The 26,739-nt window shown below is 41.1% G+C and overlaps 1 protein-coding gene across 13 annotated transcripts in view; it reads right to left on the bottom strand.

The window, feature by feature from the left end:
• Positions 1-26,739, bottom strand: part of UNC13A (unc-13 homolog A) — a 256,890-nt gene that overhangs the window by 216,865 nt on the left and 13,286 nt on the right. For all 13 annotated transcript variants that reach the window (XM_072113608.1, XM_072113606.1, XM_072113536.1 and 10 more), the window contains exons 2-6: positions 22,411-22,440; positions 13,356-13,455; positions 13,154-13,271; positions 4,630-4,753; positions 2,229-2,302 (exon numbers count right to left, since the gene is read on the bottom strand). In XM_072113608.1, the coding sequence (XP_071969709.1) occupies positions 2,229-2,302; positions 4,630-4,753; positions 13,154-13,271; positions 13,356-13,455; positions 22,411-22,440 (446 nt within the window). The remainder of the gene's footprint in view (positions 1-2,228; positions 2,303-4,629; positions 4,754-13,153; positions 13,272-13,355; positions 13,456-22,410; positions 22,441-26,739) is intronic.

The following is a 26,739-nucleotide window of genomic DNA, read 5'->3' on the forward strand; positions in this document are numbered from 1 at the left end:
CCCACCACTGCCTCTTCCAACCTGTTCTGGTCGAGGACTCTCCTCCGTCTCAGAAGCACTGTGTTCACCCGGCCTATCAACCCAGCTTGGGTCTGTCACCTCATCATCCTCCGATCCCTCAGTCTGCTCCCCCCTCGGACTTCCTGCCCTGACAACAACTTCCCCACTGTCTGACAACCGTGTCTCCTCATCGTCGGACACCTCTTTAAACACTTCTTCCACTACGTCAAGAAGGTCATCATCACCCACAGACTGCGACTGGTGGAAAACCTGGGCATTGGAAAATTGCTCAGCAGCAACCGGACAAGTGGTTTGTGACTGTGGGAAGGGTCCAGAAAACAGTTCCTCAGAGTATGCCGGTTCAAATGCCAAATTTTCCTGGGAGGGGGCAGACTGGGGGGGAGGAGGCTGAGGTGCAGGAGCTGGAGGAGTGCCGATTTCGGTGACATGGGTGGACAGCGTGGAAGACTGACTGGTGGACAAATTGCTCGAAGCATTGTCGGCAATCCACGACATCACCTGTTCGCACTGTTCTGGCCTCAACAGTGCTCTACCACGAGTCCCAGTAACTTCAGACATGAACCTAGGGAGTGTAGCTCTGCGGCGTTCCCCTGCTCCCTCATAAGCAGGTGGTGTCTCACCCCGCCCAGGACCACGGCCTCTGACCCCTGCAGTAGTTGGACGCCCACGTCCCCGCCCTCGTCCTCTACCCCTAGCCCTCGGGTTAAACATTTTGAAAATGAGAGTTATAACTTTAATTTTTTTTTAAACTTTTTTTTGTGTTTTTTGTTTTTTTTTTGTGTTTTTTAGTTTTTAAAACCAAACGATGCTATCCTATTGCTATGGCTATTTTCTAGCCAAGTATGAAAGCACACTGCTATGCCAGATGAGATGACGCTGAGTTATTAAAAAAATAAACGTAAAATAAAAAAGGAAATGGCAGACTGTGCCTAATTGAAATCCAAGCCCTAATAAATTTTCCCACTTCGGTCTTTGCGATGGACATGTGCGTCACTAAGCGCAAAACACAGCGGTCGCAAGTCTCACTACAAATTGCTCACAATTTGCTAGTAGATGCACTGCAGCAAGTACAGCCACCAGCAGATCAACCAGAAATCAAATATATATAACGCTACTGTAGGCGTAAGTAAGCCGTTTGGATTCTCCTATGGCTATTTTCTAGCCAAGTATGAAAGCACACTGCTATGCCAGATGAGATGACACTGAGTTATTAAAAAAATAAACGTAAAATAAAAAGTAAATGGCAGACTGTGCCTAATTGAAATCAAACCCCTAATAAATTTTCCCACTTTGGTGTTTGAGGTGGATATGTGTGTCACTAAGAGCTAAACACAACGGTAGCAAGTCCCCCTGCAAATTCCTCACAATATGGTACTAGCTGCACTACTAGTGCCAGCAAGCCCAGCCACAAGCAAACAAAAAAAAAAAAGTATAACGTTATTGTAGCCCTAAGAAGGGCTGTTGGGTTCTTGTTGAATCACTCCTGCCTAACACTATTCTAATAGAACACCCTAACACTTTCCCTGATCAGCAGCAGCTCTCTCCCTAGCGGCATCCAGACACAGAATGATCCGAGCAGCGCGGGCAGCGGCTAGTCTATCCCAGGGTCACCTGATCTGGCCAGCCAACCACTGCTATCGACGTGTAAGGGTACCACGTCATGCTGGGTGGAGTGCAGAGTCTCCTGGCTTGTGATTGGCTCTGTTTCTGGCCGCCAAAAAGCAAAACGGCGGGAGCTGCCATTTTCTCAAGCGGGCGAAGTATTCGTCCGAGCAACGAGCAGTTTCGAGTACGCTAATGCTCGAACGAGCATCAAGCTCGGACGAGTATGTTCGCTCATCTCTAATCTTTACCAGATTTTCTCTAGTAAACCTAAAAAAACCAAGTTCCCATAGCACTATGCTAACTATCGCCTACACTGTTTTTAGGTAAAACAATTGCAAAGCAAAGGACGACGTCAGCTGAAGGGAAGGAGGGAAGGGAAAGATGCCGGAAATATGGGCTCCCACAGGGAATAACACATGACTCTTAGGACTCGCTGCTCTGTCTGTCAGAGTTACAGGTAGCCTTACAAAGAAAATTTTCTAGGGATAGGAAGAATACAATTTTTGTTGCTTAGAACAGTGTGGGCAATAGTTAGCATAATGCTATGGGAACCTGTGATTAGGTTTATTACTGAAAATCTAGTGACAGGTTGCATTACTTACATCATCCTGGTCCCGCATTGCATTTAGCTGCTCGAGTTTTTTAGCCCAGTAACGAGCCTCCTCTTCGGGAATATCTGAAAGTAAAACATACGTTGTTTTTTATAATATATAGTTGTGATTTTGCTTACCTATATTCTTTCATATTTACTTTGGTTGAAATCCAACCTTCTTAGACCAAAACAAATACCTCAGCAATTGCAGCTTATTTTATTTCATCAGTTAAAAAAAAAAGTATTTTAAAGGGGCTATTTAATGGACAAATGGACATCATACAGAATAGTCCACTGCTTGGGAACCCACCTTATGAGCCAGAATACCAAACCTAACAGGTGCTTCTGTTCTTGTGGACAGAGCATTACATGGATGGCCATTTATCCAAATAACCACAAGGTATTTTATATTTAATTAACCAAATTTAGGAGCAATGTGTATATGTTCTGTACATGCTCTGCTTATGTCTGACTATCAAGCCTTATGCTCAAAGAATCATGATGGTGAGGATACCTGTGAAAGCCATCTGGGAGGTAGGATAGTAGTAAGGGGATATTCTTTTAAGAATATCCTAGGACCCTTATTTTTTGCATATAAGAGAAAGATCTCACATTTTAATCCCCTAGTGATATTTACACAATAAAGATCATGTTTAACCCCCATCCTTTACCAGATTTTACTCATTTTTTTTTTCAGTTTTAGCTCCTATAACTCAGTGATGGTCAGTGTAAAATTGTGGGCGGGGGGACTCTCTAAGCAGACACTTCCTTTGTGCTATGAGATGCTGTGTGCTAACAATGTGCTTAGATTATTAGGGTACATCTTTATCTACATTTTTATTTAGCTTCCAAAATTTCTGCTAGTATCTGACACAGAGAAAAGAGATGAGACCAATCAGATGATGAGATCGATGAGATGGATATAAAACACAATGACACTCTCAGCTCTGTAATTCAGCTATAACACACAGAGTCAGTTCTGCTATATGCCTGCCTCAGATAAAGAACTTATCAGTACGTAGCTTGTAGAGTAAGTCTCTGCACACTGCTCCTTGTAGGCAGGAAGTGCCTGGTATGAACTGGTCTTGTAATATTGGGGGGTAATAGTGTGCAGGAGGCAGAGGGCACTGCAGTGTGCAGTACTGCAGCCATTCATGAGAAGAATCCGACCATAGTCAGAAGATTCTGATCCAGGGCAAACCAAATTTTAAACACCAGGACTGACAGAGACAGGGTGGAATTGTATATGTGAAATGCTGTATTTTTGTTAATAAAAGTGAATTAGAGAATAAGTTATTTTATTATTTTAAGTATATTTAAGAATCTTGTCTTTGTGGGAATGTTTGTAATATAATTAGTGATACAGCATAGAAAATCTATATTTTAGTTTTGGGAAGGTCTTTCAGCATGACTGCATCTCTAGGCACAAAGCCATGTCCATTACATGATTTAATATACACTGCTCAAAAAAATAAAGAGACCATTCAAATAATACATTCTAGATCTGAATAATTGAATGAAATATTCTCAATTAATACTTTGTTCTGTACATAGTTGAATGTGATGACAACAAAAAAAATCGTCAATGGAAATAAAACTTATTAACCAATGCAGGCCTGGATTTAGAGTCACACACAACATTACAGTGGGAAAAAAACGCTACAGGCTGATCCAACTTCGATGAAATCACCTTAAAACAAGTCAAAATGAGGCTTAGTATTGTGTGTGGCCTCCACATGCCTGTATGACCTCCCTACAATGCCTCAGCCAGCTCCTGTACAGTCTATGGGACAAAGTGACGTTGGTGGATGGAGCCAGTCATGATGGTGCAGATGCTAGGATTCAAGTCAGGAGCAGGAGCAGGCCAGTCCATAGCTTCAATGCTTCCATTGTGTAGGAACTGCTGACACACGGACCTGAGCAGGGAAGCGACACATGCAGGATATCGGGCGCACGATCTTAGTGAATCGCGGCAGAGTGCATCATCGTAGGGCACTCTATACTTCATGAACTCCGCAGGACGGATAAGTAAATGTGCCCTATAGTATGCCTCTAATCTATTTTATACAAATCTAATAATATAAAATTATTGTTTAATGGGAAGAATTTTCATAATCTGAACCCTGTATTTGCTTTTTAAATGAAACTTACAATTCAACTGTGCTCTCTTACGGAGGGTTATTGAAAGCTCCCGGGTATTTTTCCAGCATCCCTAGTAGTAATCTATCCGCACTGGCATTATATCTAATAGAAGGCATTTGTAACTTTTACAACTCTGCAATTTCAAAATGGACAGGACTATAACGTCTGTGAACAAAAATATTTATATAGAAAAGAAATTTTAAATCTACTGGTTGATTCTTAGTTGTTCACAGCAAATTAACAACAACAAATACAATTTAATTTATTACCTAATGGAAGTTCAAATCGGGTATCGAGCAAAATGCGATGAAAGGTCGGGTCTTTGGTTCCACAGATTTCATTATCTGTCATTATGACTTGTGAGTCAAGTGTTAGCCATTCACCAGGGCCTTCCTGCATATAAATACAGGTTACAGTATAAAAGTGAGGACAATTGGAATGCAATTACAAGAAAAGGATGAATGAAACAATTCATATACTCCAAATCATGATTTGTATTTAATGAAAACATAGAGAATTTCATGTACAGATCTTAATAACAAGTGTATGAGAACATTTATATAATAGTAAACCTAACCAAAGTAAACAATGATTATATAATGTTCTTTTACATAGCCAAAGGTAGGGGAAAAGTTACCAACATGCACCATAATAGTACAGCAAACAAGTGACTTCCCACACGGTTTATAACTTTGGATTTCTTCATAAACCGTGGGTTGTCAGTTTTAACTACTGTAATAGATGAAAAACTGCTGTAATACCTATAATCAGAGAGTTTCAGTGGCTTTCATCTGTTTCCCCACAATAGCCTTTGAGAGATGGCAATAATTTCTATGGGTGCCCACATGTACTGATGATGGACTACAGAGGTTTTACATACATACATACATACATGTTACAGAAATTTTTCTTTAAAAAGGTAAAATAAAAACATAGTATGTTTAGGAAAAAATTGTCTCCAAATAAGACAACAAAAAGCTGTATAGAGTTAGGTATCACTGTAATCATTTTACAGTGAAAATAAAACATATTGGGGTAGATTTATCAATCTGATAACGACAGAATTTTGTTGTAATTTGCAACTGTATGTGCGTACCACATATATCAAGGGTTTTCTTTAGTTTTCAGGCACTTCTATGACCAGTACCACAACGGCAGTGTGGCCTATGAAAAGGGGACGTGGCTTAATGGCAGAATGTGTGTGTGCGCCAAAAATGCAAATGCGCCAGAATTTTGGCTCAGCTTTCTGGCATAAACTGAGGCAACTAATGGGAGATGCAAAGTACAACAAGACAGTCTCAAACTATGCCACATTTATCATCTAGCATCAGAGAGAGTGATAAATCCTGTGCAGAAAAAGAATGTCCAGTTTAAGGCTACATTTGCACAAACGTATGGGGGGCATATATACGGCCGACGTATATATGGCGTATATATGTCCCCTATACACTGCAATGGGCGACGTGCGGCACCGTACTGTTCCTTAGCTGTGAGAAAGATAGGAAATGTCCTCCAGAATACAATGCGGTGCACCATATATCACTATTGAAAGGGGCGAGGGTGAGCGACGCTCATCCCCTCCTCCTCTCCCCCACACTGATGTATGTCTGTCATACTACGTTACAGCAGGCATACATTGTGTGAATGTAGCCTAAGTGTACTTTGTCTTGCCTTACAATTCTTTTGATAAATTCTGCCCCATTAATTTTTACTGTAGACCCAAGTAAAATGTTAAAATTTAATAAAATAATTTGTTTTTTTCCTACCCCACTGCAGAAAGAGGTAAAGGAAGACTACTAGCAGTTTTATCCATTAAAGCTGCTGACAATGTTAGGTGACAGCACTGGTAAGCTGTGTAATCATGTAATCATTCCTTTTGTTTGTGTTTGTAGAACTGTGATAAAATGCTTTGTATTGCAAGATTGTAGCTCAACACAGCACAGCCCTCCATCTCTGCTATGAGAGAGAGTAGCAGTTGGCTTCTGGTTAGAATGGTGCAGGGCATGTCGAGCAGTTTAAAGGGGCATTTCTGCTAACAAAAGTTTCTTAGATGTATTCAGGATAACAAAATAACACATTATCTAATTCACTGTTATATCTGTGAAATGCTGTATTTTTGTTAATAAGTCCAACCTGTCTTTATCAACTCTGGTGTAGAAAGTTCAAGTTGCCCTTAGATACTACCCTGTAACTTCTGACTTAAGGTCGGGGACGCCATCTTGGATTTCTGTGAGCGGCAGCAGAGCTGAGTTCCTGTCGGCAGCAGTCTGAGGAGAACTACAAGCTACAGACAAGTTCTTTATCTGGGGAGGCACAGCAGGAAGGCAAAGCAGATCTAGTGTGTTGTGAAATGGCAGAGATGTAGGAGTGCTGACTGTCATTGTGTGTAATGGGCATCTCATGGATCTCAGCATTTCTCATCTCTGACCTGTCGCATCTCTCTCTTTCTATGTGTCACATACTAGTGAATGTTCATAAGCCAGATGAATGTCTATATAAACCTGTACCCAGATAATCTTACCACACTGTCAGCTCACAGAACTAGAGGATCATAATGTTTCTGCTTAGAGAGTCCCCGCCCACATCCTGGAATTTGTCACTGACCAGCCTAGGGAGTGAATGGAGCTAAAACAGCAATAAAACAAAAAATTGTAAAGTAAGGGGTAAACCTGATCCCACTAAGGGTTTGAAATTCTAGAATTTTATTTCTTGGGGAAAACACCTTTAAATACAGAGGAACAGTTTGAGGGGACTCCTACTGCTAAAATTCTAAAATATAAATCCATTTTTCATTGTCCTGATGTTACTAAGAACACATACAAATGTAGGGTCACACAGCTTTCCAGGGCTGCTACCTAACATTATCTAACTGCTGTTAGACTCCCTTTAATAAAATGTCACCAATTTGCTATATACACCACAAAATGCTGAATAAAAAATTCCATGAAGAATAAGTCATGTAGCTGCAAGAACAAAAAAAGGAACTTTATAGATCTATAGCTTGCCATCAGCTCGTACATTTATAAAACACTTTACTCTGAAAGAAGTAGAATATGTTGACACAGGATTTTATTTCCCGATATAGGTATTAAACATAAATCTGACATATCTGTGACTCTCCCAATTTTGCATGGAACTTTAAATAGTGCCACTAACAAGTAAACTTTGTTCCACAGGATACAAACCCTTATACGGAAGCACGAAGGAGAGAAGGAAGTGGCTCTGGCACTACCCCCAAACACCCTGCGGCACAATTGAGCCCCGGTTCCGTTAAGGTGACGTATGGCATATATTGCAGTAAAATGAAGCCACAGGTGGTGCTCAGCAGGAGCACCTGCTTTCTTCGATACCTGGAAGAAGTTACATCTTAAGCACTCCCTTGAGATAATGCAATTAGTACTGGATAGAAACAGAATTGAATATGAATCAGTCACTACAGAGCTCTGTAAGGCCAAGACTGAGTTAAGATCGCGCCTTTCAGAGAGTCAATTTCAAGTATTCTCCAAAAAATTGGAGAAAAAAATGCTTTTAACGCAAATAGAAGTGAAAAATCGTAAGAGAGACAAGTTCCTTCGCGATAAACAAGATTTCGACGAGGGACGGATTTTTGATTGGCAGTTCAATAGCAGCACCTACAGAAGAAGAGGGAACCGTAGGAGAAATACCAGAAACAGAACCAATACAGACTTTTGGACAACGGAGTCTGACTCCAGTCCATCCGACGAAGCAGGACCGAGTAACAAAGATACCGGCCTTTTGGGCAATGAGAGCACTCCAGAGGTTCCTGTCCCTTTAGGCGATGTACCCGCCGGGGCAGGACGAGGCGGTCGAGGAAGAAAAAAACGGAAACAGGTCTCCTGGCGCTAGCCGAAACAGGTGACTCTTGTACTAACCGGACTGTGGTCAATCTTACTAACACTCCCCTTGACAATAATGTAGTTTCCTTACTCTCTAAGGGGTTAAATTATGCGATACCTAATGCCTTTGATCTGTGCAATTTTGAAATTGATTTATTTAAAGCAGCACGAAAACTCAATTTGCGTAGGTTTTTCTATGACAAACCCACATCTGAGGTAGAACACAGGTCTGGCGAGATCCCCAGCACCATTGGCCCTCTAGGGTTTAGTCCCCCCGACACCACCCCAAATATTAACGAGTCGGAAGTCCGACTACTACACGACCTACACCACATGCCTGACATTGAACCTATGTATAACCACACCACACAGGTATGCATTGAAGAGTTTAAAGGGGGGCTCCCCTCCTCTTTTTGCCCACCCTTGCCGGCTGGTCATCCCATAGACATTTTTGTCCAATGCGTCACTGAAGACGTTAGGGCGCTGATTTATCCAACCACCCCTGACAATTTGTCTTCTAGTGAAAAAATAGCTCTAAAACATCTTAAGACGCGGGATGACATAATTATAAAACCAGCCGACAAGGGTGGGAACGTGGTGGTTATGACGCGAGACTACTACTTAGCGGAAGCGAAACGCCAGTTGGGGGATGACTGCACTTACAAACGTCTCGACCAGAACCCTACCATCAAATACGCATCACACCTTCAGACGTTACTTAGGCGTAATGTTGAAAAAGGGGTCCTTTCTAAGAGAACAGCAGACCGTTTGTTCCCAAAAAATCCCACTTACCCCGTGTGGTATTTCCTCCCTAAGATCCACAAGACCCTCTGCGACCCACCGGGACGTCCCATTGTCGCTGGTATAGGGTCTATTACAGAACCCATCTCTCAATACTTGGATTGGTTATTACGCCCATTGTTAAATGATATCCCTGCTTACCTGAAAGATACCACTACTTTTCTCCTAGCCATCAAAGATTTAGTATGGCAAGACGGTTTCCAACTCGCATCCATTGACTTTGAAAGCCTATATACCCGCATCCCGCAGGACCTTGGCGTCGAGGCTGTCCGCCTGACCCTGCGGAACGCAGGTAAAGATACAGACTATATCGAGTTTGTTAGCGACGCACTGACTTTTGTCCTTTCACATAACGCGTTTATGTTCGATGGCTCTTGGTATGCACAGAGAGTGGGTACGGCAATGGGTACACCTGTAGCCTGTACATTGGCCAATATTTTCTTGGCAGTTTTTGAATCCCGCTTTGTCCACTCTCGGTGCAACCCATTCATCAGAAATATCTGCGTTTATCTTAGATACGTGGACGATATTTTTATTGTTTGGGACGGGTCACATAACGAATTCACTTCATTTGTCGACTATCTAAATGGCACTAATGACATGAATATGAAATTCACTTCTTCATTTGGAGGCGACTCTCTTGACTTTTTAGACGTAAGGATTAAAACAGGGGATGGCATTTTGCTTACGGAAGGTTACAGAAAACCAACAGCGACAAACTCACTTCTGCATCACGATAGTTTCCATCCCCCACACGTCAAATCCGGCGTCCCCTTCAGCCAATTTCTTCGTCTCAAGAGACATAAGGTTCAAACAGCAAGCGCAGGAACTCGCCACACGGTTCTTAGAACGCGGGTATCCAAACGAGGATATACAGGCCGCCCTAAAAAAAGCCGAGGCTATTCCTAGACTAAGTCTGTTCACCAATGCAAAGAAATATAGAAATGATGGAGATAAGAGATTTGCTTTCTCCTTTGAGTTTAATTCTAACGATGTTGCTATTCGTAAAGCCATCAATAAGCATTGGAACATCCTCCGTCAGGAACCAAAATTGGCTTACGGCCCACAAGCCACTCGTTACCTTCAGACGCAGCCCCACATTGAGAACTGAGCTAGTCCAGAGTAGATACTCTGTTCCGAGACAAAATTGGCTCAGTAAGGGTGCTCCTAAGGGAAACTTTAAATGTGGGCACTGCAATTTTTGCAGGTATAATTTACAAGCCAAAACTTTGAACCTAGGAGGCATAACAATTGACATTAAGAGCTTCATGACCTGTAGAACGACGTTTGTAGTGTACGTCCTCGTCTGTTCGTGCAATAAATTTTACATTGGAAAAACAATTAGAAGCATGTTTACCAGAGTCAGAGAACATTTTAACTCCATTTTGACTGGGAATGGCTGCCCGCGGCTGATCGAGCACGCAAGACTTTGCCACCCTAACGAACCGAATCCATTTCGCTTCGCCGGTATAGAAAGGCTGGACAATAATCCAAGAGGTGGGGATCGCCAAAAAACCTTATTGCGCCACGAGGCTAAATGGATTCTTAGGTGTAACGCCATGGGCGCTTTGGGTCTGAATGACCGCAACGATTTGAGCGTTTTTTTGTAAAACCCAAGATTGTACGTGTATCCTCAATTTGACCTAAATCAGCCATACCAGTCTTAATCACATAGTACTATTGCCTGCAAACTGCATTCCCTTATATGCTGTTGTTTTTAACTTCGTGTTAGTTTAATCACGTATTGTAATGATTATGCACCTGCATGTTTTGTTGTTGCCATGTATCCATGACGACCTTCCGGGGCCGGCGCTTAAAACACGCATGCCCCGGGAGGATGACGTCAGAGGCTAGAGAAAGCGCTGTCTAGCGCGAAACGGCCCGTCGCCTTGCCGCATGTATGCGTCCTGTACCACCTGTCTGTTATGAATAAATACTGAAGCGTTCCTGGTGAGTGCCGCGATTTTCTTCATACCTATCCTTATATGGAAGCCTTTAACTAAGCCCTAACACAAAAGCAGAAGTTGGCTGCTGAAGTCCCCCAAATTTCACTTGCCAGTGAAAAACAAGTAAGCTTTTTAGAAAATAATGGTGTTCCAAATACCAATCTTTATAGATTCTACGCACTGTGAAATTCTTGTGTATTTTTTGGGGGGTAGGACACTATTTTCACATTGCACCATCCACAGCACCTCCTGAGGTTAAAATGATCAAATTGGTACAAAAATAAAAATTTTCACTGTGCACCAGACAATTTCCAAAAGCAGCTATAAGTTGCAGAGCCGGCGTTGGCATAGGGCATACCTGGGCAAGTGCCGGGCCCAGGGCTGCTGGGGGGCCCACATAGGGCTGTACATAAGTAATCCATGGGGGTGAGTGGGGCTGTATCTTATGAATCCATATGGAGTGAGGGGGGCTTATATAAAATAACCATGAGGGGGCTGATTTATATTAAAAACTAGGGAATATTTTCGGGAACAAAAGAATGTTTTAGTTTCTAAATTTTTAATGGCGCTACATGAGTTTACTGCAAAGGGGCCTACTGAGGATCTGTCGCCCAGGAGCCTACTGAAACCTGTAGCCGACCATGATAGGTTTGATGCATGTTTGCTGTACATCTTTATAAATTTGTGCAAGGTGTCGTTTCCAAAAAGCTTTTTTATTTATTTGTGCACTCCACAGCCTCAGCAACTTTCAGTAGATACTATGTACATGACTACTATGTAAATTAAAATTATGTACATGATACTATGACTGAATAAGGACTCAAATGCACATTGTGAGCTGAAACTATTTTTTTTTTTTTTTTTTAATTTTCAATGCCTGCATTAATTATAAATAATTCTAAATAAAAAACCCATTGTTCTGGGATTTCAGGGACTCCCAACCTCCATCCTAGCACTTAAAAACTGGGAGGGATGGGGTGGAGTGTCATTCTCAGCAGAAGGATAGGGTACCATTTCTCATTCAACCCCTTGTGAATGTGCTGATTTAGGGCTAAATGACTATTGCTCAAAATAACATTTTCTAAATTTGGTAATACACTAAGACACACTTAGTTTAACCTCCAAACTATTAGAAATTAGAAACCTTTTTAAAACATGATGTAGAAACTTATGCAAGGCATTGAAGATTATTCAGTTGTGATTTATATTTTATATGATCTTCTGCTTGTAGAGATCCAGGGCGAGGAATGTACAGAAAATAAAGATACATTTTTTTTATATAAATCTGAGGAAGTCATTATGAAATTAGAAGATACCAAAAGAGTGTAAAATATTTTGTACATTTGCTTTATTGTTTGGTCTTTTTCATTTCCATGCTTGGTTCAATACAACCACAAAGGCTAAGTATTGTGATTGATCACCGTATATACTAGAGTATAAGCCGACCCAAGTATAAGCCGAGGCCACTAATTTTAACACAAAAAACTGTAAAAACATATTGACTCTAGTATAAACCGAGGGTGGGAAATGCATTGGTCACAACGTCCCCAGTATATAGCCAGCAAGCCCCCTGTAGTATATAGCCTGCCAGGCCCCTGTAATATATAGCCTGCCAGGCCCCTGTAATATATAGCCTGCCAGCCCCCTGTAGTATATAGACTGCCAGCCCCCTGTAGTATATAGACTGCCAGCCCCCTCTAGTATATAGCCTACCAGCCCCTGTAGTATATAACCTGCCATCCCACTTTAGTATATAGCCTGACAGCCCCTGTATTATATAGCCTGCCAGACCCCTAGTAAGTAGCCTGCAACCCCATACCCCCAATATAATGCCTATAGGAAAAAAATGGCATTGGCTCCGTGTACCCGTACGATCCATCACAGGCACCATGACATCAGCCACTCGCTAACATCATAGCGTGTACCAATGCCAGCGCACACCTTAGAATGTCACCGAGCGGCTGGAGTCACGATACATGCGACGGACAGCGCGGGGACATTGAGTCAATGCTGGTGCATCGCTGTATAAAAGAGGACCTGCCAGGGGGGGCGTCAAAAAAAAAAAAAAAACATTTTTGTGCTGGAAAAAATTAACATATACCTAAGTATATAGGGTACTACTTTCTAGTCATTGAACTCTTATCTTTGACCAAATTTAACAAAGTATAATTCTGTATATGAAAACATACCTCATTAGACTGTCTAATGGTTCTTAGTGGGATCCATACAGTCCCAACCATGGTGTCCCAAATCAGTCCTTTGTTCCAGACTTCTACTGTTAGGCCTAGGTCCAGGCGGTTAATCTCACTAAAAGGAGGGATATAAAAACTCAGGTTATAACTTGTTCAACATCATATTTATCTAGAATGTTGTTCTGAATGTTATACTTACAACATAAAGTCTTGCTCCCAGCAGGGAAGGTTTCCCCTTACTGCAATTGTTGTGCTCTTTACATTTTGTACTTTAAGTGTCACATAGGCATTAAATTTTTCTGTCAGAAAATAAAAATAAAGTAGTTTTAATGTACACATAAACATATTTACACAAAGGAATTTGGCCCAAAAACCACTTATCCCCTATCCAGGATTAAAAAACAGGGAAACAAAAGTCCCTGGAAATCTATCACAGGCGCTCTAACTTTTATCCACAAAAGAAGAAGAAGAGCAGCACTCACATTCTGCAATCCAAAAACTTTAATTCAGTGATGTAAAGACAGGTCAGCTCGAGAACCACTGCGTCTTTGTGTCTCTGTCATTACATTGCTGAATTAAGGTTGTGTATCATGAAATGTGAATGCTACCCTTCTTCTCTCGTGAATTAACTCGTAGCTTTGCACCACCAGAGATCTGAATCCTGCACAAACTGTATAGTACCCTGTCATCAAGGAAAACTGGATATATTAGCGAGTATGTGAACAGTAAAAGGAGGTAGTGTCTTTTCATTCTCTTCCTTTACCTAGTATAAGGCTCTAACTTCTATGGTATTTCCAGCAAGCTATTTAAGTGTTTGGACCCCCATTCATCAAACACACATCCCCTTTTCTGTGGATGAGGAATCAATGTATTTTATGGCTTATCATTTGAATGGAGCGCGCTTGCAGGTTCCTGTTCAGGAGGTGAATAGTAGTGGAAAAGCCATAAAGACCTCTGCCAATCATTTCCAGGATCAATGTAGAGACCAAGTTAGATATCCGCCGGTAAGAAAGTTACAATGAATATTAGTGATGTGCATTATAAAATTATGGGTTCATTTTCATTTAGTCAGGACAATTGTGTGTGTCTTTTCTTGTTTTTTCCAGGTATTGGACTTGTTTGGTTTATCTTAGAGGTAAATCAGGCAGCTGATTCTATAGGTTTTTGCAACTCTTTACTAAAAAGTTGCACAAAAGTCTCAAACTCTTCTGCAACTTCTTCTAATGTTTTTCCCATGCCTGGTCAGGACTGGAGTTTATTTGTGGCTTTTTAACCACAATTTGTGCCAAAATTTTTCATGCAACTTTTTATATGTTTACATTTGATTTTTAACCTTTTAACGCCGAGGTCCTATTCAGTTTTTACTTCTTCATTTTTCACTCCCCACCTTCAAAAATCTAGAACTTTTTTAATTTTTCATGTAAAGAGCTGTGTGAGGGCTGGTTTTCTGCGTAACAAATTCCACTTCGTAGTTACAGTATTTAATTTTTTATGCTGTGTAGTGGAAAGAGGGAAAAAAAATTCCAAATGCAGTGAAACTGGTGAAAAATTGCATTTGCGCCGTTTTCTTGTGGGCTTGGATTTTACGGATTTCACTGTATGCCCCAAATGACTTGTCTACTTTATTCTTTGGGTTGGTACAATCACAGGAATACCAAATTTGTATAGGTTTTATAATTTTTTCATACATTTAGAAGAATTAAAAGCTCCTGTACAAAAACATTTTCAGACTTCGGTCTACAGGGCTGTGGGTGATGTCATTTTTGCAACTTTTGATGATGCTTCTATTTTTAGGACTGTACAGCCTTTTGATCACTTTTTATTTAGCAACCCATCCGTTTAAAACGCATTGCACTCGCATTGCACTTGCAATGATTGCGAGTGCAATGCGTTTTTGATGCATCTCCATAGACTTGAATGGGGCGAGTGAAACGCAAAAGTAGAGCATGCTGCGATTTTGACGCGCGTCAAAACAACGCACGCACGGGTGTGAAAAAAAATGCAAATGAGGAAAGGCCGATTGGAAACAATAGGACAGAGTGCAATGCAAGTTCTCCGCGTCAAAAGCAGGTAGCACCCTAATGAATACACTGGACCACTTTTAGAGCGGTCCAGGCGTTTCTAGTGTACAGCGCAGCGGTGTTTGTTGCCGTTACCAGAGGTTTCCGGTAACGCTATCAGGGTAACACTGCTGCGTTTGTTTTAGCACTGGGAGCTGCTTACTAAATTAGAATTGGCTGAAGAACTACAACTTTCAGCAGCCTTTTCAGCGGCTGGGACTTGTAGTTCTTAAATGGGAAGTTTTTAATGTGACGTGTAGTGCAGTGTATTGCTGTAAATACCTATTGCTCTGTGCAGTAGGCCACCAGATATGATAGTGATGGCGAACCTTTTAGAGGCCGAGTGCCCAGACTGTAACCAAAAACCCTGCTTATTTATCGCGAGGTGCCAACCAAAAATTAAAGCAGTAACTTATTGCTCCCTGTTCAACAACTTTCAATCATATTGGCCTCCTGAGGACAGCAGCACAGTAGAAAGATGGAAAATTTTCATCATTTTAGCTTCTTTCCATTTTCCCACTATACACAGATAATTCGGCCCTGTCTAATTCTCCCTCTTCCTTCAGTCCCAAGTAGCGAAGTAAATATCAAAATAATACTGAAAGCAGCATCTTTTAAGTTGCTTGGAACTGCAGGAAGATTCTTGAGTCTTGTCTAGTGTGCTGGGGTGATGGCCCTGGTGCCCACAAAAAGGGCTCCGCCGGCGCGCAGCTCAGGGTTATTATTAAGGGCAGACATCAGAGTGATGATGCCTCACCTACAAGCTGTCTTCTCATTGGTCAGGACCAGGAGGTGGCCCCATGTCTGCTCAGCAGCTCCAGTGCTGGCTGCTCTCTCCCTGGCTGGTCAGTGCACCGCTGGCAGAACAATTAACCGATTCTTTACCTGCTTGCTGGAGCAGAGCCAGGAGTCTCTCCTCTTCCCCCAGCACTCGGGCAGTGAGGTGTAATGAGCTCACAGTAACTCTCACTGCCCGAGCTTTGTGTGAAGATGAGAGATTCCTCCACTCTCCAACTGATTCTGCCCTCTTTCTATCCCCCGTGCTCCCGGAGGTATGATTCTGACAGTCCTGCTGGGATTACTGAATGTGTCTGATCACAATCACAGGAGCCAGTCCAGACCTAGCGACTGTGAGCAGGCACACTCAGTGACACTGATACAGTGGCATAACAGGTGCAGGAAGCACTGCATCAGCATTCCCCCTCATCCATAGTATAATGAGGGGGCGGAGCCAAAAGCTGCGGGGCCCACCGGGGGTTTTCCTGGCTTCATGGTGGCCCAGTCCGACTCTGCCTTAAGTTGTGAAGCACCCACACTTATACACAAGTATCATCATAGTATCATAGTTTAGTTTATATGGTTGAAAAAACACACTTGTCCATCAAGTTCAACCAAGGAAGGGAAAAGATTGCATGAGGAAGAGATTTAGGGGAAACAATTCTATATAACATAACCATCAATGTTATTTAGGTGTAAAAAGGCATTTAGACCCTTCTTGAAGCTCTCTGCTGTCCCTGCTGTGACCAGCACCTGAGGCAGGCTATTCCACAGATTGACAGTTCTAATCGGGGAGCTGCGCTGAGCATCGGGGGCGCCAGAGGGTGAGTATGTAAATGTATTTTTTTTAATTGACACGTGTATAAGCTGAGGTTTTTCAGCACATTTTTTGTGCTGAAAAACTCAGCTTATACACAAGTATCATCATAGTATCATAGTTTAGTTTATATGGTTTAAAAAACACACTCGTCCATCAAGTTCAACCGAGGAAGGGAAGGGAAGGGATTTAGGGGAAACAATTCTATAATATAACCATCAATGTTATTTAGGTGTAAAAAGGCATCTAGACCCTTCTTGAAGCTCTCTGCTGTCCCTGCTGTGACCAGCGCCTGAGGCAGGCTATTCCACTTATTCACAGTTCTTATAGTAAAAAAGCCCTGTCACCTCTGGTGATTAAACCTTGATTTCTCCAGATGGAGACAGTGACCCCTCGTCTTTTGATTTGATTTAATCTGAAACAACTTACCACCATATTTTTTGTATGGACCTTTCATATATTTATATAAATTAATCATGTCCCCTCGTAATCGTCTCTTTTTCAGACTAAATAAATCTAATTGTTTTAATCTTTCCTTATAACTAAGACCCTTCATACCCCTTATCATTTTTGTGGCTCTATGTTGAACCCTCTCCAGCTCCAGGGCATCCTTTTTATGGACCGGTGCCCAGAACTGGACAGCTTATTCAAGGTGAGGCCGAACCAATACCTAGTACAGTGATAATATTACATCCCTATCATGAGAGTCCATACTACTTTTGATAAATGACAAGATCCTACTGGCTTTAGAGGCAGCTGATTGACATTGCAAGCTGTTATTTAATTTATGATCTACTAGTACCCCCAGGTGCTTCTCAACAAGGGACTCTCCCAGATTTACTCCCCCAAGGACATATTTTGCCTTTGGATTATTAGCCCCTAGGGGCATAACCTTACATTTATCCATACTGAACTTCATTTGCCAAGTGGACGACCAAACACTCAGTTTGTCCAAGTCACCCTGCAGCCTATGAACATCCTCCATAGATTGTATTACACTACACAGCTTGGTCATCAGCAAAAATAGATACAGTGCTATTAATTCCTACCTCTATATCATTAATAAATATATTAAATAGTAGTGAGCCAAGCACAGAACCCTGGGCTACACCACTCATAACTGATGACCATTCCGAGTAGGAATCATTGACCACAACTCTCTGGATACGATCGCTCAGCCAGTTCTCAATCCAATTGCAAATGGATTTTTGCCAAACCAATAGACCTTATTTTACCCATCAGGCATCTATGAGGGACAGTGTCAAATACCTTTGCAAAGTCCAAGAACACAATATCCACAGCAGCCTCTCCATCCAGACATCTGCTCACCTCTTAATAGAAACAGATCAGGTTAGTTTGATAACTTCTATTCTTAGTAAACCCATGCTGGCTGTCACTTATTATACTATTGGATGTCACATAATCCAGTATATAGTCTTTTACTAACCCTTCCAATACTTTCCCCACAATGGAAGTTAAGCTTACAGGCCTGTAATTGCCTGGCAAAGTTCTATAGCCCTTTTTATATATTGGCACCGCCTTCTCTTGGTCTCCAGTGACCGATGCCCCATTTTCAGAATAAAGGGGTCCAACCTGTACTGACCCATTTTTTTGCCTTGATATACTTAAAAAAATTCTTGGGATTTGTTACTATCTTTAGCCACCTGTCTTTCATTTTGTATTTTGGCTGATTTGATTTCCTTTTTACAGTTTTTGGTAAGTTTTTTGTAAGTATTGAAAGCCTCAGGTGACCCGTCAGATTTATATTTTTTGAATGCCCTCTTTTTCTCATTAATTGTCCTTTTTAACTGTAGCTGTAAGCCACACGGGGTGTAAACTACCCTGTCTATACTCGTTACCTATTGGAATAAATTTAGAAGTATAATGACCCAGGATAGATTTGAATTTCTCCCATTTAATATTAGTATCATCATTTGACAGTATTTGATCCCAGTCTGTATCCTGTGGTGCAGCCCTGAATTTCTGGAAATTAACCCTCTTAAAATTCAGAGTATATACAGTATTTCCTTGCAGTTTGTAGTTTGCAGCTTCTCTCACTTCACAATGTGCTGGCAGGATGTCAGTGAGTGTCTGCAAGGACTGCAGGGTGCGCGGTTACAGCCTCAGAGCAGAAAGAGATAGAGATCTTAGCTCCACGCTGTCACACAGGAATCCAAGATGACAGCCAACCCTAAGTCTGAAGTTATGGGGTTGTGTCTAGGGGCAACTGAAATTGTGTACAGCAGGACTGACAAGTTGGACTTACATCTATGAAATTCAGTATTTTTGTTAACAGTGAATTAGAGACTGTGCTATTTTGTTATCCTGAGTATATATAAGAAACTGGTCTTCGTGGGACCTTTCACCACAACACAGTTTTTAGGTCCTCCCACGTCCCCACAGTTAATACCAAGCATATCCAAAAACAGATTTCTCTGGCTTTTTTCTTTGAAACAATGGGGCACATTTACTTAGCCAGTCCTGCGCGATCCCCGCCGTGTGTTGTCCGACGAGAATGAACTTTGCCGCAATTCACAAACATCATGTGCCCGATGTGCCGAAAATCTGATCGCATGCGGCACAATCCCCTTCTAAATAGCTGTCAGAGTGACGCAAATCCCGAAAATTTCCAAAATCCGACTAAATTGTGTTCCACAGACCATTAGTAAATAAGCCCCAATAAGTTTTATAAAACTTTTTTAATTGTTGTAAAAAGTTTTTAAGTGTTAAAACAGATGCTAACGTATGCAAAGGATATGATGGATACCTCCCAAAAAAGTAGAGGTATGAAGAAAAATGCATACGTTTTTGTAAATTTTTTAGACGTATATGTTGCAGCATACTTCTAATATATATTAAAGGTAAAACACATTCACCTATTCATATTCATATGTAACAGATATATTAGCAGCAAATTTACTATGACAATGAAAGAAACACAAAAAATTTAAAAATAGTGCAACCTGCAGGTGTGCAGGGTACACCAGATTCATGAATTGTGGTGCATGTTCTTCATGAATCTGGCACTTTCTTGCACTGTTCAGGAAGTGTGCACCATTTTTTTTTTTTTTTTGGTGCACATTGTTCATGCTACTGAATTGTGGCGCACGGTCCAACTAAGCACTATGTTGCTAAGTGGAGCTGCGCACAAAATTGGCACGTTATACATACAATGTAGCCTAAATCAGACAGAAAACTGGTGCAAACACAATAAATGTGGGCCATCATGTCATTATTGGTTATGCACCTGGGGGCTAATAATCCAAAGGCAAAATATGTCCTTGGTAATCTGGCAGAGGCCCTTGTTGAGTAGATCATAAATTGAATAACAGCATGCAATGTCAATCAGCTGCCTCTAAAGCCAGTAGGTTCTTGTCATGTATCAAAAGTAGTATGGACTCTCGTGATAAGGATATAATATTACCACTGTACAAGGCATTGGTCCGGCCTCACCTGCAATATGATATCCAGTTCTGGGCACCGGTCCATGAAAAGGATGCCCTATAGCTGGAGAGGGTTCAATGTCGAGCCACAAAAATGATAAGGGGTATGGAGGGTCCTAGTTAAGAAAGATTAAAACAACTAGATTTATTTAGTCTGGAAAAGAGGCGACTATGAGGGGAAATGATTCATTTATAAAAATATATGAATGGTCCATACAAAAAATATGGTGGTAAGTTGTTTCAGATTAAATCAAATCAAAAGACGAGGGGTCACTGTCTCGATCTGGAAAAATCAAGGTTTAATCACCAGAGGTGACAGGGCTTTTTTACTATGAGAACTATCAATCTGTGGAATAGCCTGCCTCAGGCGCTGGTCACAGCATGGACAGCAGAGAGCTTCAAGAAGGGTCTAGATGCCTTTTTACACATAAATAACATTGATGGTTATGTGATATAGAATTGTTTCCCCTAAATCCCTTCTTCATGCAATCCCTTCCCTTCCTTGGTCTTTTTTTCAACTGTATAAACTAAACTATGATACTATGATCATACTCGTGTATAAGCCGAGTTTTTCAGCACAAAAAATGTGGTGAAAAACCTCACCTCAAATTATACACAAGTCAATTAAAAAAGTAAATTTACATACTCGCCCTCTGGCGCCCACGGTGCTCAGCGCAGCTCCCCGATGTCGGCACGGCTCCTCTTCTGACTTGCCCGTGTCCCCTCCTCTTCTTTCTTTGGTCTTCTGTAACAGCCGGCAGAGACGCGGCCATGTTATTTGCTGGCCGGCACGCACTATGATGTCATCAGCAGCCGCATCATAGTATGTGTCGGCCAGAAGACTGAAGAAAAAAGAGGAGCCGTGGGAACCGGAGGATCCTGGAGAATACAGAAGAGGAGGCGCGGACATTGAAACCACCTGAAAGTTAGTATGCAAGTTTGTTTTTTTTACGTGCTGGGTGGGCTGGCTGTATACAACAGGGGGAAGGCTGGCTGTATACTACGGGGACTGGCTGTATACTACAGGGGGCAGGTTGGCTGTATACTACAGGGGGCAGGTTGGCTGTATACTACAGGGGACTGACTGGCTGTATACTTTAGGAGGCTGGCTGGCTGTATACTGCGGGGGGCTGGATGGCAACATACTACAGGGGCTGGCTATATACTACTGGGAGCTGGCTGGCTATGTACTACCGAGGGCTTGCTGACTATATACTGGAGGGGTCTGTGACCAATGCATTTCCCACGCTCAGCTTATACTCGAGTCAATAGGTTTTCCCAGTTTTTGGTGGTAAAATTAGGGGCCTCGGCTTATACTTGGGTCGGTTTATACTCGAGTATACACCGTAACTGAGCCAGGGAAAGGCACATATCTATGAGAACAGAAATGTAGCAGCGCTGACAGTGTAAAAGTTTGTCAGCCTCTGTGTTATAGGTATCTCATGCATCTCTTATCTGTCTCATCGCTCTTTTCTATGTGCCTATGTGCCAGTGTGTTAGTACAATGTCAGTAGTCAGATAAAAGTGTATATACACCTGTACCCTGATAATGTAACCACACTGTCAACCCACAGAACTAGATGGATCAAAATGTGTCTGCTTAGAGAGTCCCCACCCACACTCTGGAATTTTGCACTTCCCAATCTAGGGAGCGATAGGAGCTAAAACAGCATTAAAACTGAGTAAAGTTGTAAAGTAGGAGGTTAAAATGATCTTTATTTTGTAAACATCACAAGGGTTTGAGATTTGAGAATTTTTGTTCGTGGGAAAACTCCTTTAACATCCATAAAAATGGATGTGATGGATGATGCATACACTATTAATCTTTTTGCATACATCGCCCATAGACATCAATATTAAAAATAAATTTTGCATACGTTTTTCCAAAAGGATATAAAAAAAAGCAGCAGCCTACGTTTTGTCAACCAAAAAAGTTTACAGATGGATATGCCATTTGAATGGACATGCACCTGTTTTATGTTTTTTCAGTGAAAAACATGTCAATCGGCAGTATACAAAAATGATGTGAACTCAGCCTAAAATAAAAGCATGCAATGCATACATTTGGTATGGGGACTTATTTTTATTAAACTGGTGCACTTTTCATATAACTCTGTATGTTGTCTAAGAAGCTCAAAACAGGTAAATATTTCTTACCTTGTGGCCCATCAAACTTAGCCTTTTTGACTATAAAAAGAGAAAATGAAAATCTGATTAATATAATAGTAGATTTAGTAAGACACAAGTATAATGATTTAAAAATACAAATAAAAATGTGTAATGTAAATTCTGGTAAATCCTTTAAAGCTTTGTCCTTTCAAATAATTAGCCTACTGTAAGTAAAGTAAGCATTTCTAAGAACATTTTCTTTTACATAACTCTTTAGATTTTAAAGTAGCCATAAAAATAATTACAGGTATGGGCCCATTTTAACTCCTATGGTAGAATACATTTCAGGTTACTTGAAATTGCATTATAGTAATTGGAAATACATTTACACTGTTAATGGTGATTTTGCAAAAACAGCAACAAAAATGTTCTTCCTAAGAACACATTAAAATAAATGACTACACAACATGTAAGTTTTCAGAGGTGTAATGATCGCAGACGCATAGGGTGCGACTGCGACCGGGTCCATAAGTGGAGAAGGGCCCATGACTCCTCCATGTGCTGCACCCACACAAGAAGGAACTGCAGCGCAGCTCACACACAGATGTGACCACCATGGGCCTCCCTGCCTGACGCTCATACCTTACTGCTGTGCAGGAAGCTCTTTCCTCTACACAACACAAATGCCCTGTCCCCTCCAACCCCGGGTCAACCACCTGTAGGTCCATGCTGTTCGCCCGGCTGCCTGATTTGTAATGTGACACCAGCCAGGCAACTGTCAGGTTGAAGCATTGCAGGAAATCCAGCATCCAGGAGCTGTAATCTGTGGATCCAAACTACTGTCACCTAAAGAGGTGAGTAACTGTATTTGTGTGTGAGTGTGTCATGTATCTGTAGTACAGCATATGTGATTTGTACAAATGTGTGAAAATGTGCAATATGTGTATGTACAGTATTTATGTACCGTAATGTATATACACTATGTATGTTCAGTGATGTACATATATAGGCGATCCCCGACTTAAGAACACTCGACTTACAGACGACCCTAGTTACAAACGGCCTTCTGGATGTTGGTAATTTACTGTACTTTAGTCCCAAGCTACAATGATCAGCTGTAAGAGTTATCAAAGGTGCTGGCAATAAAGATTTATTGTTAATCCTGGTTTTAAAATCCAATTGTCAAAGAGACCAAAACATTTTTGGCTGAGGTTACACTTATAAAATATACAGTTCCGATTTACATACAACTTCAACTTAAGAGCAAACCTACAGAACCTATCTTGTACATTTGTTACTAGGGGTCATCTGTAAATCGGATGTGCTTAAGTCGGGGACTGCCTATACATTTAAAAAAAATGTAAGCCTTCTTTATGAAAAAATATTTTTCATTTTACCATCTTCTAACGCTAATAAATTTTTCATACTTCTGTGTAAGTTGCTGTGTGAGGGGTGATCTATGACCTTATGATTAGTTTTTATTTAACTTTTTCTATGTTGCAAAATGGCGAAAAAGTGATGTTTCAGACACTCGGTGCTATTTTCCATTATGGGTTTCAACACCGGGAATAACAATTATCATATTTTGATAGATTGGGACTTTTGGAAAGTGGCAATACCTAACACTAATATTTTATTTGTTTATTTTTATGACAATCCTAGAGAAAGGGGGGGGGTTGAACTTTTAAGTTTATTTATTTTTTTTTTGTAATTTTTTACTTTTTTTAAATATAATTTTTCAGACCCCTACAGTACTTAATCTCTAGATTGTCTGATCGATCCTAGCACATACTGCCATGCTACTGTAAGGCACTATATGGAAAAATTACTGTAGATTTGTAAAATTGTGCCACTTGCACACTGTTACAAATCTACCGCAATGACTGGCCCTGGAGTCCTATAAAGACTACAGGTTTTCATGGCAACTGATCATCGCTCCCTGATGACCTCCCTGGGAGGGATGAACAAAGCTAATATGGTAGTGCCCACTCATCACCAGTTTAAGACTGCCATGGTCGGTGTAAGAACCAATTGCGGGTGTTTGCTGCAATATTCAGCAAACAATCAGCTTTTATTGAGAGGGCTAAGCCCATGAGCCCTCTTCATATGCCCGTAACAGATATGTAACGTGCTAGTATGTTACACCCTACTCTCCCCTCACAATTAAAATGTCCATCTGCATTTAATTATTGGATTGTAGTAATGGCAGTGGTCATATTTAGGCTGGAGGAGGGGCCATTAGGATTTTTGCCCCAGGGCCCAGTGAACTCTAGTTACGCCACAGTGTGTTGTAGATGAGTTAAACAGGAACCACACTTGAAACTGTTTGCACAGTACCAAGCACTAACCATCCATGTCTAGTAACACAAAGACAAATACACAGTCCCTCTTAGATTATGGGGAACATTTACTTAGCCATCCACTGTAGTTCACAGAAAGTGTGACTGATATCCTGCATGTGTCGCAGGATATTTGAATGTTAAATCCTGCACTCAGTCCGAATCAGTCGGATCGTCTGAAGGAATGCCCCTCAATTTGTGCCGCATGGAAGCCAGAGCACCTGTGCCAAAAAACATTTATGTGCGAACAATCCAAGTGCAGACACTTGTTAAATACCTGTCCAAGCCGTGTAATCCCCGTAAAAGGCGCACAGCCCGAAAAAAGTGCACTCTGCAACCCTTAGTAAATGAGACCCTATGTGCTGAACTGCCATGGCCCAGATATATCATTGTGTCTGTGCCAGTTTTTTGTCTATTTTTGCACTAAAAAAGAATGTTTTTGAGCTTGCACATGTGTTATGGAGTGTTTGCACCACTTTTGTGTAAAGAGGATTGGTAGTGCTCATCCTTAAAATAGACCAGATTTACTAAGAGCATGCAACACTATTGGATTATCAAGCACTCATCCAGTTTGCACCAGTTTTAATATATTTTTGCCAGTCTCCTTATTCAGATTTGATAAGTGGGTGATTTTTCATATGCACGGTACAAAGCAGATCTCTGCACTCCATAGCACCTTAGTGGGTCTATTTTACCTCTGCATGTGTGTAAGGGCAAGTGGTATGCAATCATGGTTATTAATCATGTCCCTAACACCATTTTGGTAAGTTTATTTTTATGTGTGAATGATATATACCTACTGAAACTCGCATGCAAACCCCATTTGTATTTCTCAAAGCAAACCCGTCTTAAATAAGCATTCATTCTAAAACGACTCATAATGCAATTGGTCTCCAAAAAAAAACGGAGCAAGCTCACAAAAGTTTCAGATTACATGTGTGAATAGATGTGTATAAAGAGTGGAGTGGAGAGTACAAAATTGAGAGAAAGAAGTAGGACAGAGTCGCATGTGTAGGAGGAAGTGAAAGAACTAACAACATGCAGATGCAGACATAGTAAATATCATGTTTGTTATCTCAATGTACAATATACTGTATATTCATATCAATATTGCTCAATATGCTGCAATATCATATCAGGCTACTTAATAAGGCTAAGTGCACACAACCACCTGATGAATAAGGGTCGCAAACATGGACAACAGGCACCTCTCGCCCGCACATATCCATAGTAACTAAACAGCCATACGTAGTAGACCTCTTTTATGTGCAGCAAGCTTATGGCCCTCATATACAACCATGTGCCCTCATGCACATGACTGTTTTTTTCCCCTGGAGATACAAACATTTTTTGTGGCTTTTGTATGGCTTCATTTATTGCTGTGTTCATACACACAGTTAATAGCCCTGGGCGATAAAACCTTAAACAGGTGAAAAAAATTTAATAAAATATTGGCCAAAAGAAGTGCTACTCCTCATATACAGATGTGCCAACTTATTCTAGTGGAATGAAAGTTTAGGCATTTTTTAAATGTTACTTTAGGTGTCTAAGTCATCAAGCATATGGCCATATGCTCCAAGAATGGTCTATAGCTTGAATCAGTTCTATAGATACCAGAGCAGGGCGAATAGGTGTTGAGCCCACAAGCTGATATTTGGGACCCTCCATATAAAATTCAAAGGCTTAATGCAAATGTATATGCTTTTGTATGCAGTTAGAATGTGTTCAAGCACTTTAACAGATGACAGGTAGACCCCTGCACACACTGATTTATGGAGCAGAGCAAAGTTATTAACCGGTTAAGGACTGGGCCCTTTCCCGTTTTTTCATTTCCATTTTTCACTCCCCACCTTCAAAAATCTAACTTTTTTATTTTTACACGTAAAAAGCTATGTGATGGCTCGTTTTTTGCGTAACAAATTGCACTTCATAGTGATCGCATTGAATATTCCATGCCATGTACTGGGAAGTGGGAAAAAAATTCCAAATGCAGTGAAAATGGTGAAAAAACGCATTTGTGTCGTATTCTTGTGGGCTT

This window comes from Engystomops pustulosus, chromosome 1, assembly GCF_040894005.1.
Source record: "Engystomops pustulosus chromosome 1, aEngPut4.maternal, whole genome shotgun sequence".
In the NCBI taxonomy this organism is placed as follows: Eukaryota; Metazoa; Chordata; class Amphibia; order Anura; family Leptodactylidae; genus Engystomops; species Engystomops pustulosus.